Raw genomic sequence first — 15,930 nt, 5'->3', positions numbered from 1 at the left:
AGCCTGTCTCTTAACAGATGAGGCTTAACGAGAAATTAGGGTTGTTAGCTGTTACCCAATTGGTTTATCTGGAGTATAGTATCAACACTGTAGCCTGATTTGTTTTTTTGAAAGTTTTTTGACCACATCTTGGCTTAATATTTCAAGGAACTAGATGTAGCCATGTATATTGACCTACAGCCACAACAATATTAAAATCTCAAAGGGATCTTCTGTTCAGCTCAGTAGGAAAATAAGTTTTAATTACTCACTAGTGTGTGTGACTTCATTTGTAATGCTGTTCACACAGTGTCACATTTTAAGCTCTAATACTTTTACCTAACATTTGTTTTGCAGTTCCACATCAATGCCAGCTACCCCCGAATATGGAACATGCCACAGACATGGCAGTGTGAATTAGAGGTTTATAAAGCCACCTACCACTTCATTTTTGCACAGAAAAATTTCTTTACAGGTAATTTTCTAATAAGTATAAATACAGTGAGATTTACTCGTTTATATTTGGTAAGTTTTACTTTTAAGTTCAACATAGGGATATGATGACATGATTCAAACTTTATTTAGCATTTCATTTTGGGCTGAAAATATCAAAGAGAAAATTTAAATATAGACATTTTGCATTCTTTTCTAACCTAAACAAGAAAATATAAACCCCCGATTGAGCTTAGAAGGAAATGGAAGAACTCAATTTAGGCTGGTGCTTTGCATCAGTCTACTTAGTGGGTAGGATAGAGACGATGAATCAATTTCTCTCTCTTCCCGAATTAGGCATCAGCATGGCTTCATTATTTTGTTTTAATAATTATAATCCACAACAGTATATGCAAATAGCTAAAAGTTATTTTTGAACTTGGAGCCCTTATTTAATCTTTTCTGTTGGCATGGATAATTGAGTTGGCGCTGTCACTGGTTGGAAAAAACATTTCTTTATTTCTTGCAGCATATTTGATAGCTTTGCATATTTTGTGACTATAAGAACATGTAGTGTTGGTCTATGAATAGCATAAATATTACTAAATTAAAATAAGTGGCATTTATGGAGTCTTCTTCTAAAAAATTTAGCCTCATAGAGTTGGTCTCATTTTCCAGAGTCAGTGGCTATTCCACAGAAACTTAATCATTACTTGACTGCTTGCTACATTCATCCGTCCATCCGTCCATCCATTTGTTTAATAGTCGTTTTATACAAGCATCTAGTTGATGCTGAGTAATATTAGATATTTGGAGGTATAGTGGTGTTTAACGTATACATAGGTAGTCATCTCCTGACAATACTACTGTACAATGTTGTGTAAATGACTTCACTGTTTAAGCTTCAATTTCCTTATTTGTGAAATAAGGATAACAATTTCTACCCTAATTTTGCTATTAACAGAGTTTTGGCCTTTTAACATGCCTCTTACTATAATATGTTCAATTATAAGTCTTTTATATTTCTTTTCTGGTTTGTCTGGGAGCCTTGGGGGACTAGATAGACTGCTTCTGCTTTCCCGGAGTTACATACTTCTCTAAGGCTTAAATCATTGTCCCAGTAGTGGAAATTTTACCATAGTCCCTGGCAAGTTAAGCTTTTGCTAGTGAAGCTGAGCACTGAATGAGTATTTCTCATTTCAAATTTATGAAAAAAATTATAGCTAAAACTTATAGTGTGTATCATGTGTCCTGGCTCTGTCCTAAGCAGTTTGCATGAATTTAATTATTGAATCCTCACAATAACTCTCAGGGATCAATATTATTATTATCTTCCTTACTTTTTAGATGAGGAAAATGAGTTAGAGAGGTGAAACAATATATGTCCATGGTCACACAACTAGTTAGTTTGTTGAGCTCAAATTCTAACTCAAGTAGTCTGGCTCAAGAATCTGTTATACTACTTATCTCTTTGACTACTTTTCTTTCTCACTTAAGGTTTTGTGTTTTTTAACTTTACAAATCTTTTAAAATAGATACCATTGTCAAGTATTTAATCCTTCACATTACTTTTCTTCCAGGCATTTCTCGTCTTTAGACTCTTGCAATGCTAAGAATAGCTGTAGCAGAAGTATAAATTCTTCATGATTTAAAAATATTATTTTGTAGTAGCACTTTCATTTATGCTATTGTATTAGTTACACTGAAACAGCTAAGTATGCATTTCCTAAATTGCAACTGATTTTCCTTAAATTATTTTCTTTCTCTAACTTGTATGCTTTCTTTATTGAAATGTATTCTTTTGGTTATTTATTTTTTTATAAAGTTTATTTGGAGAAATTTTAAACATAGATGCAGAAGTAAACAATCATTTTACAGATTTAACAACTGTAACATTTGGTTATATTCTGTTATTTTTAAAAGACATAGCATAACAAATAATTGTAAAGTCCTTTTTAAACTTATTCTCTAAAAAGGATGACTACTAGTGAATAATATTAGTTTAGTATTGGAATGAGCCTACTTGGTCATAGGGTTTGGATTGCTTTCTTTCTCTATTGTCAGAATTCTATAGAAAAGAAATTATGTCTCTGATATGAGGGAATGCCTAATATTTCTCAGCAGCCACTCTCATACCACTTATTAGTAAGGCAAAATTGTTCTTAAGAGATTTCAGTGGAGACAAAGATAGCTTTATGACAAACATAGAGCCTCAGAAATGAAAGCTTATTGTAAAACAAAAGCAGAAACTGAATCCTCTTCTGGGAATAATGAGATTGACTTAGATTTACTCTGATAAGGAGAAGAAAATAACATAATGGCATTGCAAAGCTCTAGTATCAATTGATTGACATTGTATAGGGTGTTTGCCTAACAACTAATGATAAAGTGAGTAGTTGCATTTTTTCAGAGTAACACTTAGCTTGCTAAGTGTTAAGTAACACTTAACTTTTTAATTTGTTGTACAAATGAGTAAGGCAGTTCTTCAGGAAAGTGCTTAATTTTTCTAATCAGATTATTTGATAAGAGCATCTGGTAATGAGAAACAACTTTTGGTTTAATGACAATGCATATTAAAAAGTTGTTGAGGCTCCTAATAAAAACATTTTGTCACCATAATTTTTAATATTTATCAATAAAAATATAGAAACTGGTAGCAAAACTATATTATAGAATGACATGTTGAAATTTTAAATAAGTCATTAAAGAAAAAACTGAAAGGATTTATTAAAAATAGAAATAGACTAATAGCTGTAACATTTCATGTGAGTTATTAAAGAAGTAATAATATTTTTAAGAATATATTTTGCTAATAACTTCATAAAATTATACTAGTTTCCTGAAATAAGTAGTAGATAATCTCAATTTCTGTTTAGTTTGAGTTTCGTTTATCTCACTGGCAATTATATCTCAATCTTTTGACTAATAGAAATATAAAGTAGATAAAGTGCAACCACTATACATTGTAAGTCTTATGTATGAATAATGATTCAAAACAAACATTAAATATGATCTCTCCCTTCACTTATGGGCATTTCTTGTTTTGTATTATTTGTCTCAAGTACATTGACATGTGTACTAGATAGAGACAAATGAAAGAATAACAGACAGTATATTTACTGAGTGCAAGTGAAATAAATGCAAGTGTGAAATGTGAAGCTGACCAATGCATGTTAAGACATGAGTACAGAGGAAATCACTGTCATCTGAAGATGATCAGAGAAAGTAAGGAAAGACATTAAGGTCTGAAATGGTGTTTTTAAATGAACTCAGTAATACTAACTAAGATCTAATAGTATTTTGCCATTTACAAATCATGTTCATTTTATTATCTTCACATAACTCTAAAATAGGATAGCTGTTATTACTGTTTTTGAGTTCACAGTGAGGAACTTGGGGCATAGAAACATTGAATGACTTGGGCAAACTTATGGGCTAGTAAGTGGAAGACATTGAAGAACAATTTTCAGACTGCAGACCCTGTGTCTTCTCTGTAGCATTATGCTAGAAATAAAGATGGTTAGTTTTTCCTTAGCAGAGAGGATATGAAAGACAGTATTTAGTTTGATCAAAAATGCTGAACTATGAATGTTAATGAGTGAGAAAAGTGAGAAAATCAGCCTGATGAATGATGGGTATGTATTGTAGAGTTGGTTAAATCCAGAGATGATTTTTGGGCATTTCCCCAAGTATTAGACATGGTGCTAAAGACGAAAGTTAGAAAGTAGGGATAGAGTCAGGCTAGTTAGATAGGGTGGCACTTAGAAGTAAAAGATGTGAAGTAAGCATAGATTATGTAAAGTATGATGAATCACCATGATTATTAAATAAAAATATATTTAATTTGATAAGTGTAATTTTCCATTTTCTATTAATAGAACAGGTTAATAGCCATATGCCTTTTATTATAGATATAGTAAAACTTTATCTCAGTATTAATTTGTGATTGACATTTGACATTAAGTATGTTATTCTGCCATTTTAATAAGACAAGAGTTTCTAATACGTTTGTGCTTTGTATGTGGCAGCTAAATTTTAAATGGGTTCATATGATATTATGTAAGATAAATTTACTCTGAGTTCATTATTAAATCGTTTTTTCTGTTTAAATATTACCTTCAAAATACAAAGAAAACAACTATAAATATTTTATAGTTTTACCTATAATTTTCCTTAGGATATCTTTAATAATAAATGCTACCATTTGTGGAGTCCTTACCCTCTGCTACTTTGTTAAAACTTCACATAAATCATCTGAATTATCATCATAAGTCTGTGAGGTCGTTCTTATTTTGTACAAGAGAAAACTGATAACATTTAAGTCACTTTTTTCAAGATTGCATAGCTAGTAAAATGATAAATCCAGAACTTAAACCCAAGCCTGTCTAGTGTCAAAGTCTGTGCTATAATGATACTGTTTCCAGTTGTTTCTCTCTCTCTCTCTCTCTCTCTCTCACACACACACACACACACACACACACACACCCCTTCTAATCTGTGTTATGTACAGTGAGTATACAAAGATGAGTCTGACACCTCTAGGAGGAACCCTTTTATTGAAAGGCATTGCTGGGAGTGTTCAATGCATATAAAACATTGTGGAGACCAGAAGATAAAGTTGTGCAAACTGCTGTGGTAGATCAGTGCTAATGTCTTTAAAGAGCATTTATTTATTGGGATTTAAAAGAATTAAAGTACCAAAGGGTAAACAGATAAATACATGAATGCGATTTTAAAAAGCAATTTAAACATACAATGAACAAATATGATTGAATTGTAATTCTAACAGAGTCAAGTCTATGTTTTGTTTACCATTGTAGTCCCAGAGTCTAGAACAGAGGCTGACACACAGTAGACACTCAGTAGATATTTGTTTAATGAATAAAACAACATGAAAAATTGTTCAGCCATGCTTATAGTTAAGAAGTTCAGTGGAAGTGAGATACTGTTTTTCAGTTGTTAAATGTCAAGTAAAACAAAACAAAAAACAGATAGAAATAGAATGCAGGAAAAGGTTCAATGAAATAGGTAGTCAAGCATATATTTCTGGTAGGAGTGTAAATGGACTCACTTCTCTTTGAATGCTATTTTTAAATTTATAATAGTCTTGAAAAATATTTCTAAATTTTGACCCAGCAATTTCACTTCTAGAATCTATAATGACAAATAATCCTGAATATGTAAAATACCTTTTACAAAAATATATAGTACATGGTAATATATATAACACAAAAATTTGGAGTCTAAATATTCAACTTTAAAAAATGGTTAAGTAAGTCCTGACAAATCTCATTAATGAGTTATTATGTAAAATTTATGTAAACATGTGAAATAACATGGAAAAATATTCGAGTTCACTGAAAGAAGCAACACATAAAAAATGTATATATAGGATAGTGTCAGTCTATGTAGACAAATAACTGGAAGAAAATGTATCCACAGTGTTGGCTATTTGGGTAGTAGAATATCAAGTGATTTTTTTACTTCTAAAATTCCTTTAAAAACAGATATATTAAATATATAAAATTTCTCTTGTTTGGAACTATGATTAGTAAGTAAACATCTGTTTACTGTCAAATTATTTAAATACATCTTAATCACATTTTAAATATTTCACTATAAAATTTTTTTAGTTACACAAAAGAAAAATTCATTTTTGACTGGTGTTAGAAAGTCTTTTCTGAGTTTCAACTAACTTTACAATTTCTATTCACTACCCCAATAATTTTAGATTTAATTCAAGACTGGTCTAGTGACAGTGCTCCAGACATTTTTTCATTTGTTCCATATACGTGGAATTTTAAAATCATGTTTCATCAGTTTGAAATGCTTTGGGCTGCTAATCAACACAATTGGATCGACTGCTCCACTAAACAACAGGAAAATGGTAAGACATTTTAAAAAATTAGGTTAAGCATTCCTCTCATTAAGGCAAATACCAACTAAGAAAATTAGTATAGATTTGATAGTTTTAACGGATACTAGAAGTTATTTTACCCCATTATCTTTGTGAGACTCTCAGAGGATTGTTTCAGAGTTTGTATTGGACTAAAAATTTTATTTAGTTGTGCATTTTAGGCAGTTTTATAATTGAAACTTTATTGACATTAAATTTACTTCTTTTTTTTTCTTTGTAGTGTATCTGGCAGCTTGTGGAGAAACACTAAACATTGATTTTTCTTTGCCTTTTACGGACTTTGTTCCAGCTACATGTAATACCAAGTTCTCTTTAAGAGTATGTATAATTGAATGCATTATTTATTCCACAAGACGTATTAGTAAGTTTGATTTCCCAAAGCTTGTCTTCCTCTCCCCTACCCAGTCCATTGCCACTCTAAGGTATTTTTAGCTTTCCTCCAATGTCTACTATCTTTAGTGCCACAGAGTTCCTGCTATTTCCTTTTTGTAGTTAACTGCACCTAAGACATTGGGCAACTGAAAAACATCTCAAGTTGATTATTTTCTTAGAGTTCTTTTCTGATCTATGTGGCTAATCTATATATTAGCCCTTCTAGGTCTAATGTTTACTAATTCATGTGAAATAATTTTATAACTTCACTTTATTTGATTCTTAATTGTAAACATGAATTCAAGGAATAACCACAGTACCTTTCTTCTTTTTATCTGAATGCCAGCTCTTATGTACTTCTAAGCTCAAAATTTTATGGAACATATTTTTTTGGTATGGGCAACCAGTAGTATTTGTAGTATTAATGGTGGTTATACTGATAAAATTAGCAACATAATAGAAAACAGCTAACATCTATTAAACATTTTCTGTTTACTAGATAGACACTCTTCCATGTGTTTTATGTAATAACTCATTTAATTCTCAGAACAACCCTCTTAAGAGTATTGTTACCTGCATTTATATATTACAAAAGTGAGGAACAGAGCTTTTTTAACTCATCATAAAGCTAGTGAGTTATTGGATAATATAGCTTAGGGCTCCATTCTTTTAACCACTCTACCTTGCTGGTTAACTAGTCTAAGAAAAGTCATCAAGATGAACAAAGAATAGAAGACCTACAAGGAAAAAAGTAAAGCCAAATACAGTTCTGTATTATTAAAAGCCAGTTGAGGAAACAAGACATACTAGAATCAAATGAGACAACACTATTTTAAAAATTAATAAAAATACAGAACATAGTCTACCTGAGCTTATAAAAGTTTTTTAAAAAACTGAACTTCATATAAAATATCTATGGATACCCATGGAAGACATTCTTTTCGCTGTTTGGAAACTATGCTGTTTCTCTTCCTGATTATTTTGTTGTTTTTCAAAAAAAATTTAGTTTTAGTCAATGTAAAATCTTATTTGTTATTTTCATGACTGTTCAGTATAAAATCTGTCATTTCAAATTTGTTTATCTTACTCGTGTAATGCCAGCACTTTGGGAGCATGAGGCAAGATGATTGCTTGAGGCCAAGAGTTTGAGACTAGGCTGGGCAATGCAAGAAGACCCTGTTTCTACAAAAAAAAGTAGCATATTCTTCTAGTCCCAACTACTTGGATCACTTGAGCGCAGGAGTTCAAGGCTTCACTCCAGCCTCAGTGACAGAGTGAGACCACCAAAAAAAAAAAAAAAAAAAAAGATAATACAATAAAATAAAAAGTAATAAAATTTATTTTCTTTCAAACATTTCTAAGACTGTTGTAGACAGGTTTGCCCATAAGTATTAACCAACATATTTATTCACTGATTTTATTACTTTGAATTATTATAATTATTTTTTTAGGGAGAAGATGTTGATCTTCATTTGTTTCTACCAGATTGCCACCCTAGTAAATATTCTTTATTTATGCTGGTTAAAAATTGCCACCAAAATAAGATGATTCATGATACTGGCATTCCTGCTGAGTGTCAAAGTGGCCAGAAAACGGTTAAACCAAAATGGCGCAACATTACTCAGGAAAAGTGAGTACATAAAATTAGTGACACAGGAGGGGCACAGTGGCTCACATCTGTAGTCCCAGCACTTTGGGAGGCCGAGGTGGGTGGATCAGGTGGGTGGATCACCTTGGCCAACATCGTGAGACCTTGTCTCTGCTAAATATACAAAAATTGGCTGGGCGTCGTGGTGCATGATTTTGTAGTCCTAGCTACCTGGGAGGCTAAGGCAGGGGAATCACTTGAATCTGGGAAGCAGAGGTTGTAGTGAGCCAAGATCACACCACTGCACTCCAGCTTGGGTGACAGAGAGAGACCTGTCTCAAAAATAAATAAATAAACAAACAAACAAATAAATGAAATATAGTTATTGATAAGTATTTTGTGCTTATATGTGGAGAAATAATTCTTCTCTTTTCAAAAAATAATAAAATTTGAATATCTGCAACTGATATCTGTACAATTAAAGGAATAAGCATCTGACTAGAAACTGTCTGTTTTACTATTCAAAGGGCTGGTTGGATTGAATGCTGGACTGTCCCAAGTGTCATGCTTACAATTGATTATACATGGCATCCAATTTATCCACAAAAGGCAGATGAACAGCTAAAACAGTCATGTAAGTGTTTTTATATAATTTGTACTTTTATACAGCTGCGGTTATGATTGATAATTATGAAAAATAAGAAGCAAATAAATTGAAACACATCTATTCTCACATAGTATAAATATAATCTTTAAATATTTTAGAGTAATTATAGCTACCTTTTGAGCATTTACTATGTATCAAGTATTAGGCCAAGCAGTTTTCTGGCTTCTGTTATCTCGTTTAATCCTTATAACAATTCTGCGAGAAAGAGATTATCATTATTTTTATCTTAAAGTTGGGGAAATATGCTCAGAGAAAGCAAGTAATTTTCTCAAAGTCTGCCAAGCTAGAAGCAGCAGAGCCTGAATATGAAACAAGGTAAAAGTGAATCTGTATATTTAAGCTGCATGATTTTGTGAAATGTTAGTTCCTATATGATTTATAGCTTCCTGAAAATTTGCCATATTACCTGGGTCCAAAAAAGACTTAGAGCCAAATGATGATGTTTTCTTTGTATGTTTCCAGTGAGCTAAGTTTCAAAAGATAGTTTTCATGTTGTTTCATAGTGGCTTGATAACATCACACTGTATTTAAATAGCTATACATGTGAAAAAGTGTTGTAGTTTAGTGCCCAAGAATAGTTAAGGTCTTGATGTGACCTAAATTTATATTGCAGGGACTCAATAAGAATGTTGTTTATGTTAACAGAAAGTTTTCATTTATTCTCTGCATGCTGATTTATGTGTTTCTCTCATATTTCAATGATATTTATTATTTCTTTGCTTTCTTAATTTTTGGTCTTTTAGGTCTGTTTTCATGATTATACATTATGCAAGGATTAGTTGATGTCATATTTGCAAAGTAAAATTTCTTAGTGAATATTTCCTTGAAGATCTTCTAAGAGGTCTTTTGTCCCCCACCCCCCAGACATTAATCTTTTTTTTTCTTAATTTATTCCAGTGTCAGAAATGGAAGAGACAATGCTATCTGTATTAAGGCCATCTCAGAAGGGATCAGACAGAGTTGTTTCTTCTCCCTCTACTTCTTCACGCCCACCTATTGATCCTTCAGAACTTCCACCTGATAAACTTCATGTAGAAATGGAACTTTCTCCAGATTCTCAGATAACTCTCTATGGACCTCTACTAAATGCCTTTTTGTGTATAAAGGTATGATTCTTAAAAACAACTTACATATTTTCAAATATAGACAAAGCAGTTAAAATTTAATTGAAAATTGAGACCATTTGAAATAGCCAATTAGATTATTTAAAGTGTTGAGGATATACCAGATATGTTGACTGGATGTGGGGTACTAGACTCAATTACAAAATTATTCATTAAAAATAGTACTCCTCAGTTCGGCATTCTTTTGTGCATTTAGTATGTACTAGGAATGGTGCTATTTGCTATAGATAAAGATGACATAGCGTCTGTTCTCAGGGAGGTAACCTAGAGGGATAACTAAGATAGATAGATACATGGACAAATTTTAACACATTGTAAGTAATATAGCAATAGAAGTACTGCATATATCTGAGAATAATTGGTAATGGAAAAGACTACTTCAATGAATCCATTAAAAATAAGTGATAACGTTTTATCAGTAATGAGCAAATATTTGTTTGGTGTTTTATTTGAAAAACTGCAGCAAATATATGAAAATAAGTTTATTTCAGAATATATCAAACTTAGGGTTCTGAAGAAATATGCACTAATTCTTAGAACAAAGAACCAATTAACTGTTTACTCATTTTGGTATAATTTTTTCCACTGAAATTGTGTGATTGCACGGTATGTCAGCACTTTAAAGTTGATCTCTGTAGAATGATTATGAAGAGAGGCTATTTTTGGATAAATATTTGAGGAGTTCATCAGTTTTCTGGAGAGCACTGTTATTCTTTTGATATTCAACTCATATGTTTTAAAAGCCCCCAACAAATTATCAACAATTCTTGTTGATTTAATCCTTTTTATGGTAACTACTATAATCCCTCTTTATCCTCACTTATCACCTTTGCCTGTGATTAGAGGAGTTATCCAACGTCACTTTCAACAACTTCAAGAAATTTTGCATTTTTACAGGATCTGGCAGATTCACTTTGGGTATTGAATACCTAGGTGACAAGGAATCCTATAATGTACAGTGATAAGAGTAATTAATTCTGGAGAGGGACTAGGATGTTCAGGGTTGGTCAGGGTAGCACAATCAAGGTTTGTTAGTAAAGGCTCTCTGGAGGAAGTGCTGGCTGAACTGGATTTGGAAGGTATATAGCATCTCAATATTTGAGTTATTATATTGTATTTACTAAAAACCACCATAAAGCATCAGATGTTGTAACTTAATATAAAAGATGCAAGGGAAAATGTGGTTAATATTTGTAGATGCCTAGAGTTTCTGTTGGTAACACACCCGCTTTTCTTCGTTTGACCTAAAATGTATGTCAAATATTTCTCCCATTATCTTACTTTCTTGGGATTGCATGTGAATGACTATAAAGGATTTAAAGGCAATTTTCAAGCTATAGTCTTCCTGAAGAGGCTGCATTATATTTTACTTAAATTAAGTAATGATCTAATTAGTAGCTGAGGGTAGTCATAGTGATATAGTATCAGTTTTCAAATACTGTTAGAGTGGTATTAAGTTCCATTTTTGCTTTACTGTGTACACATGGAGCCTCAGTTTATTTTTATTTTTAAAAAACTGATAGGAATACATATTCACCAAAAATAAGGGAACTCTAACAAACAGAATACATTGAAAGAAATATGTGCCTTCATTTTAGACTTCTTTATAAGTTCTACTCCAGAGGTAGCCGTTGCTGATAGATAATTGTATTCATAGACTTTTGTGCATTAAAGGCTTTATAGCAACTTTTTAATAGTTTCAAGAGTTTGACTTGCCCTAAATATTATATTAGTATTTACATTCATCTAATTAGCTTAGAACTTATATAAAATATCTATTAAAGCAAATTATAAAATTTTAAATTTTGACATATTTACTAAATATATATATCAAAGACATGACAGGCAAAATATTTGTCTAGTCCAGTGAACTCTATGTTTCCTTTTATAAAAAATTTATGCAATTCTTTAAGTTTTTGGTTTTGGTTTGGTTTTGTTTTTTAAGAGACAGAGTCTTCCTTTGTCATTCAGGCTGGAGTGCAGTGGTACAATCGTAGTTCTTTGTAATCTGGAAATCCAGGGCTCAAGTGATCCTCCCGCCTCAGCCTCTTGAGTAGCTAGGTCTACAGGCAAGCACCACCATACCCATCTAATTTTTGGAGAGACAGGGTCCTGCTCTGTTGTCCAGACTGATCTCAAACTCCTTCCTGGCCTCAAGCAAGGAGGCCACCTTGGCCTCCCAAAGTGTTGGAATTATAGGTGTGAACCACCATGCCTAGTCTGTTTGCTTAACTGTATAACGTGTATTTTACTTGATATCAGTATTAGGACTTTAAAACTTTTTGAAGTTCAAAAATATATGTATTATTTTTATAACATTGAAATTCATATATGAAATTTTCTTGTTCATGCTTTTTCATGTATACATGAAAAGGAAAATGGGAATTTAAGGGAATGTATAAATTCATGTAACTGAGATTGTGTTTTTTTAGTTATCAAAATTAAACACCAAGAAATTATGAAGAATAAACTAGGAAAAGAAAGAATCACTATATTTGATTGGCTGCATATGAAAGACTGCTTTCCAAAATCCATGGAACAAACTAGGCCTGGCATTATCATTATAAAGAATTCTAAGAAGAATATGCCTACTGAATATGCATTAAAATTTATGAGGACATGTATGGAAATGGGAGGATTTCTGCAGATGTAGACAATATAGTAACTCTAAGTGTCAGCCCAAAGTCATGTCAGTCATATTATATCTTTGTCATTTCGTCTGTTGTGGATATAAAGTTGGATAACAATACCACTTATATTACTTTTATGAATTGACTTCTCCTAGTCTTATTACATTTTTGTTAATGAAAGGAAAAGAAATCTTTTTATAGCGATAACATGCCATTGGTAGCAGATAACTAGATTATAGGGTATATATGGATATATGTTTTTCTTATTAAAAATAATTTTAGGCTGGGCTCAGTGGCTCATGCCTGTAATCCTAGCACTTTGGGAGGCCAAGGCGAGCAGATCACAAGGTCAGGAGATTGAGACCATCCTGGTCAACATGGTGAAACTCTGTTACTACTAAAAATACAAAAATTAGCTGGGTGTGGTGACACGAAGGCTGTGGCAGGAGAATTGCTTGAACCTAGGAGGTGGAGGTTGCAGTGAGCCGAAGTTGTGCCACTGTACTCCAGCCTGGTGACAAAGTGAGACTCCATCTCAAAAAAAAAATAATAATTTTAATATTCTTGAACAGAAAACTGGCTATTAATTTTTCTTTTTTTAAAAAAATATAATTTTGGATGCAGTACTTATTGACTTTTCCTATTGTTTCTCTGATTTTATTAGCCATCATCTTTTAACCTATTTTTTTTTTTCTGTTTTGAGAAATGAGCATCATTGGATAAGTATAAATTTTTAGCTAGGAAAAACATGGCAGCCTCTTACTTGAAGTAGGGTGACATGATACTCATACCAAAATATCATTATGAAAAGAAAATTTTAGAGAATTCTTAAGTAAATTGAAATGTAGTTTATTATTCTTAAATTCAAACATTATGCAAATTTGAAAAAAGAACACATTTTCTCTGTTCCATAAGCCAATGATTTTTTTCTAGTGTTGTTTGGAATTTATTGTAAAGGTAGTTTAATTTTCCATGCCACTTATTATAAAATGAAATTGAAAGTTTTATTTGTATTTGTGAATATTTGTATACATTTATTAATCTTAAAGTATCATAAAAGTTTGTCATAATGTATTACCACCTACCTTATACTTTAATCAACTTTTTGGTAATTTTTTTTCAGTAAATTCTTTTTTTTGTTTTGAGACAGGGTTTCACTTTGTCACTCAGGCAATGCATGGTCACGGTTCACTGCAGCGTCGACTTCCTGGGCTCAGGTGATTCTCTTAGCCTCCCAAGTAGCTGGAACCACATGCATGTGCCATCACAACTGGATAATTTTTGTGGAATGGGGTTTCACCATATTGCCCAGGATCTCCTGAACTCCTGGGCTAAAGTGATCCTGCCCAGCTCGGCCTCCCAAAGTGCTGGGGTTACAGGTGTGAGCCATTGCGCCTGGCCTTTCAGTTAATTCTTAAGAAATTAATTTATAGATTTGGAATTTATAAATTAAGAAAACCCCTTAAATTACACACCCAGCATTAGACATTTAACGTTAGACTAAGTTCTTAAAGGAGTTATAATTTTAAAAGTACATTTTATTGATAATATTCAGTAACTACAAATATATCAGCTCATGAAAGAATCCTAGTGTTTTTAACTCCTTTAGAGCAAAGTCACTGATACTTTTAATAAAAATTAGCAAATATTCTCTACTATGTTGGGCATTCATTAGTCCCTAAAGCATTTGATATGAATTATTTCCATTTCAGATAATTAAGCAGAGACTGCTTTAGTAGCAAACTGAACATTAGACCCAATGGAATCTTTTTTCTTTTTACTGTAATAATCTACAGGATTCTAATTTTTTTTTTCAAGATTTACAGTTATAAGAGACTACAAGAGAATTTTTTTAAAATAAGAGATCTCTTGGCTAGGATTATTAAAAATGAGTTAAAATGAGTGCTGGTAACTGTTTTGTTTCATTGGTACATTTAGTATGCTAAAACCTAGTAGTAGTTGAGTCCTTAGATCACCTGTTTGGAGAGAAGGTAGGACAGAGATGATTTTCTTGTGGCCATTTACAAATGAAAGTATCAAAGGAATTTTTCCACTTTACACTTGACTCTGGACTCTGCCTACTGCATCCTTTATGAACAGTCACCAGGACTGAGGTGAAATGTGTATTTTGTAAAGGCTTCTGGAGGGGAGAACTGCTCTGAACATCATTCAGTTTGCTTATATTATTTCAGTTGTTTCGGGGAACAGGTAGTTTTTGGTTACATGGATAAGTTCTTTAGTGGTGATTTCTGAGATTTTGGTGCACCCATCACCTGAGCAGTATACACTATACCCAGTGTGTAGTGTTTTATCCCTCACCTGCCTCCCATCCTTCCTCTCAAGTCTCTGGAGTCTATTATCATTCTTACGTCTTTGCGTCCTCATAGCTTAGTCCCCACTTATGAGTGCAAATGTATGATATTTGGTTTTCCATTGATGAGTTACATCACTTAGAATAATGGTCTCCAATTCCATCCAGGTTGCTGTGAATGCCATTATTTCATTCCTTTTCATGGCTGAGTATTATTCTACAGGGTGTGTGTGTGTTTGTGTGTGTGTGTGTGCGTATGTGTGTCAGTCATATTTTCTTTATCCACTAGTTGGTTGGTGGGCATTAAGGTTGGTTCCATATTATTCAATTGTGAATTGTGCTTCTATGAATATGCATGTTCAAGTGTCTTTTTCATATAATGACTTCTTTCGGGTAAATATCAAGTAGTGGGATTGCTGGATAAAATGGTAGTTTTACATTTAGTTCTTTAAGGACTCTCCACACTGTTTTCCATAGTGGTTGTACTAGTTTACATTCCCACGAGCAGTGTAAAAGTGTTCTCTTTTCATCACATCCACATCAACATCTATTATTTTTTATTTTTAAATTATGGCCATTCTTGCAGGAGTCAGGTGGTATCACATTGTGCTTTTGACTTGCATTTCCCTGATCATTAGTGATGTTGGGCATTTTTTCATATGTTTGTTGGCCATTTGTATATCTTCTTTTGAGAAATGTATATTCATGTCCTTTGCCCAGTTTTTGATAGGATTATTTGGTTTTTCTTTGCTGATTTGTTTGCGTTCCCTGTAAATTCCATATATTAGTCCTTGGTCAGACACACAGTTTGTGTAGATTTTCTCCCACTCTGGGTTGTCTGTTTATTCTGCTGATTATTTCTTTTGCTGTGCAGAAGCTTTTTAGTTTAATTAGGTACCATTTTTTATTT

The 15,930-nt window shown here is 32.4% G+C and overlaps 1 protein-coding gene across 31 annotated transcripts in view; it reads left to right on the top strand.

The window, feature by feature from the left end:
- The window catches only part of BLTP1 (bridge-like lipid transfer protein family member 1), a 220,865-nt gene that overhangs the window by 52,153 nt on the left and 152,782 nt on the right, over nucleotides 1-15,930 (top strand). For all 31 annotated transcript variants that reach the window (XM_035293010.3, XM_035293009.3, XM_078366548.1 and 28 more), the window contains 6 exons: nucleotides 337-454; nucleotides 6,143-6,298; nucleotides 6,549-6,646; nucleotides 8,152-8,330; nucleotides 8,816-8,922; nucleotides 9,853-10,061. In XM_035293010.3, the coding sequence (XP_035148901.3) occupies nucleotides 337-454; nucleotides 6,143-6,298; nucleotides 6,549-6,646; nucleotides 8,152-8,330; nucleotides 8,816-8,922; nucleotides 9,853-10,061 (867 nt within the window). The remainder of the gene's footprint in view (nucleotides 1-336; nucleotides 455-6,142; nucleotides 6,299-6,548; nucleotides 6,647-8,151; nucleotides 8,331-8,815; nucleotides 8,923-9,852; nucleotides 10,062-15,930) is intronic.

Source organism: Callithrix jacchus, chromosome 3, assembly GCF_049354715.1.
Source record: "Callithrix jacchus isolate 240 chromosome 3, calJac240_pri, whole genome shotgun sequence".
In the NCBI taxonomy this organism is placed as follows: Eukaryota; Metazoa; Chordata; class Mammalia; order Primates; family Cebidae; genus Callithrix; species Callithrix jacchus.
The sequence above is the reverse complement of the archived record's forward strand: the minus strand, read 5'-3'. Positions and strand labels throughout refer to the sequence as shown.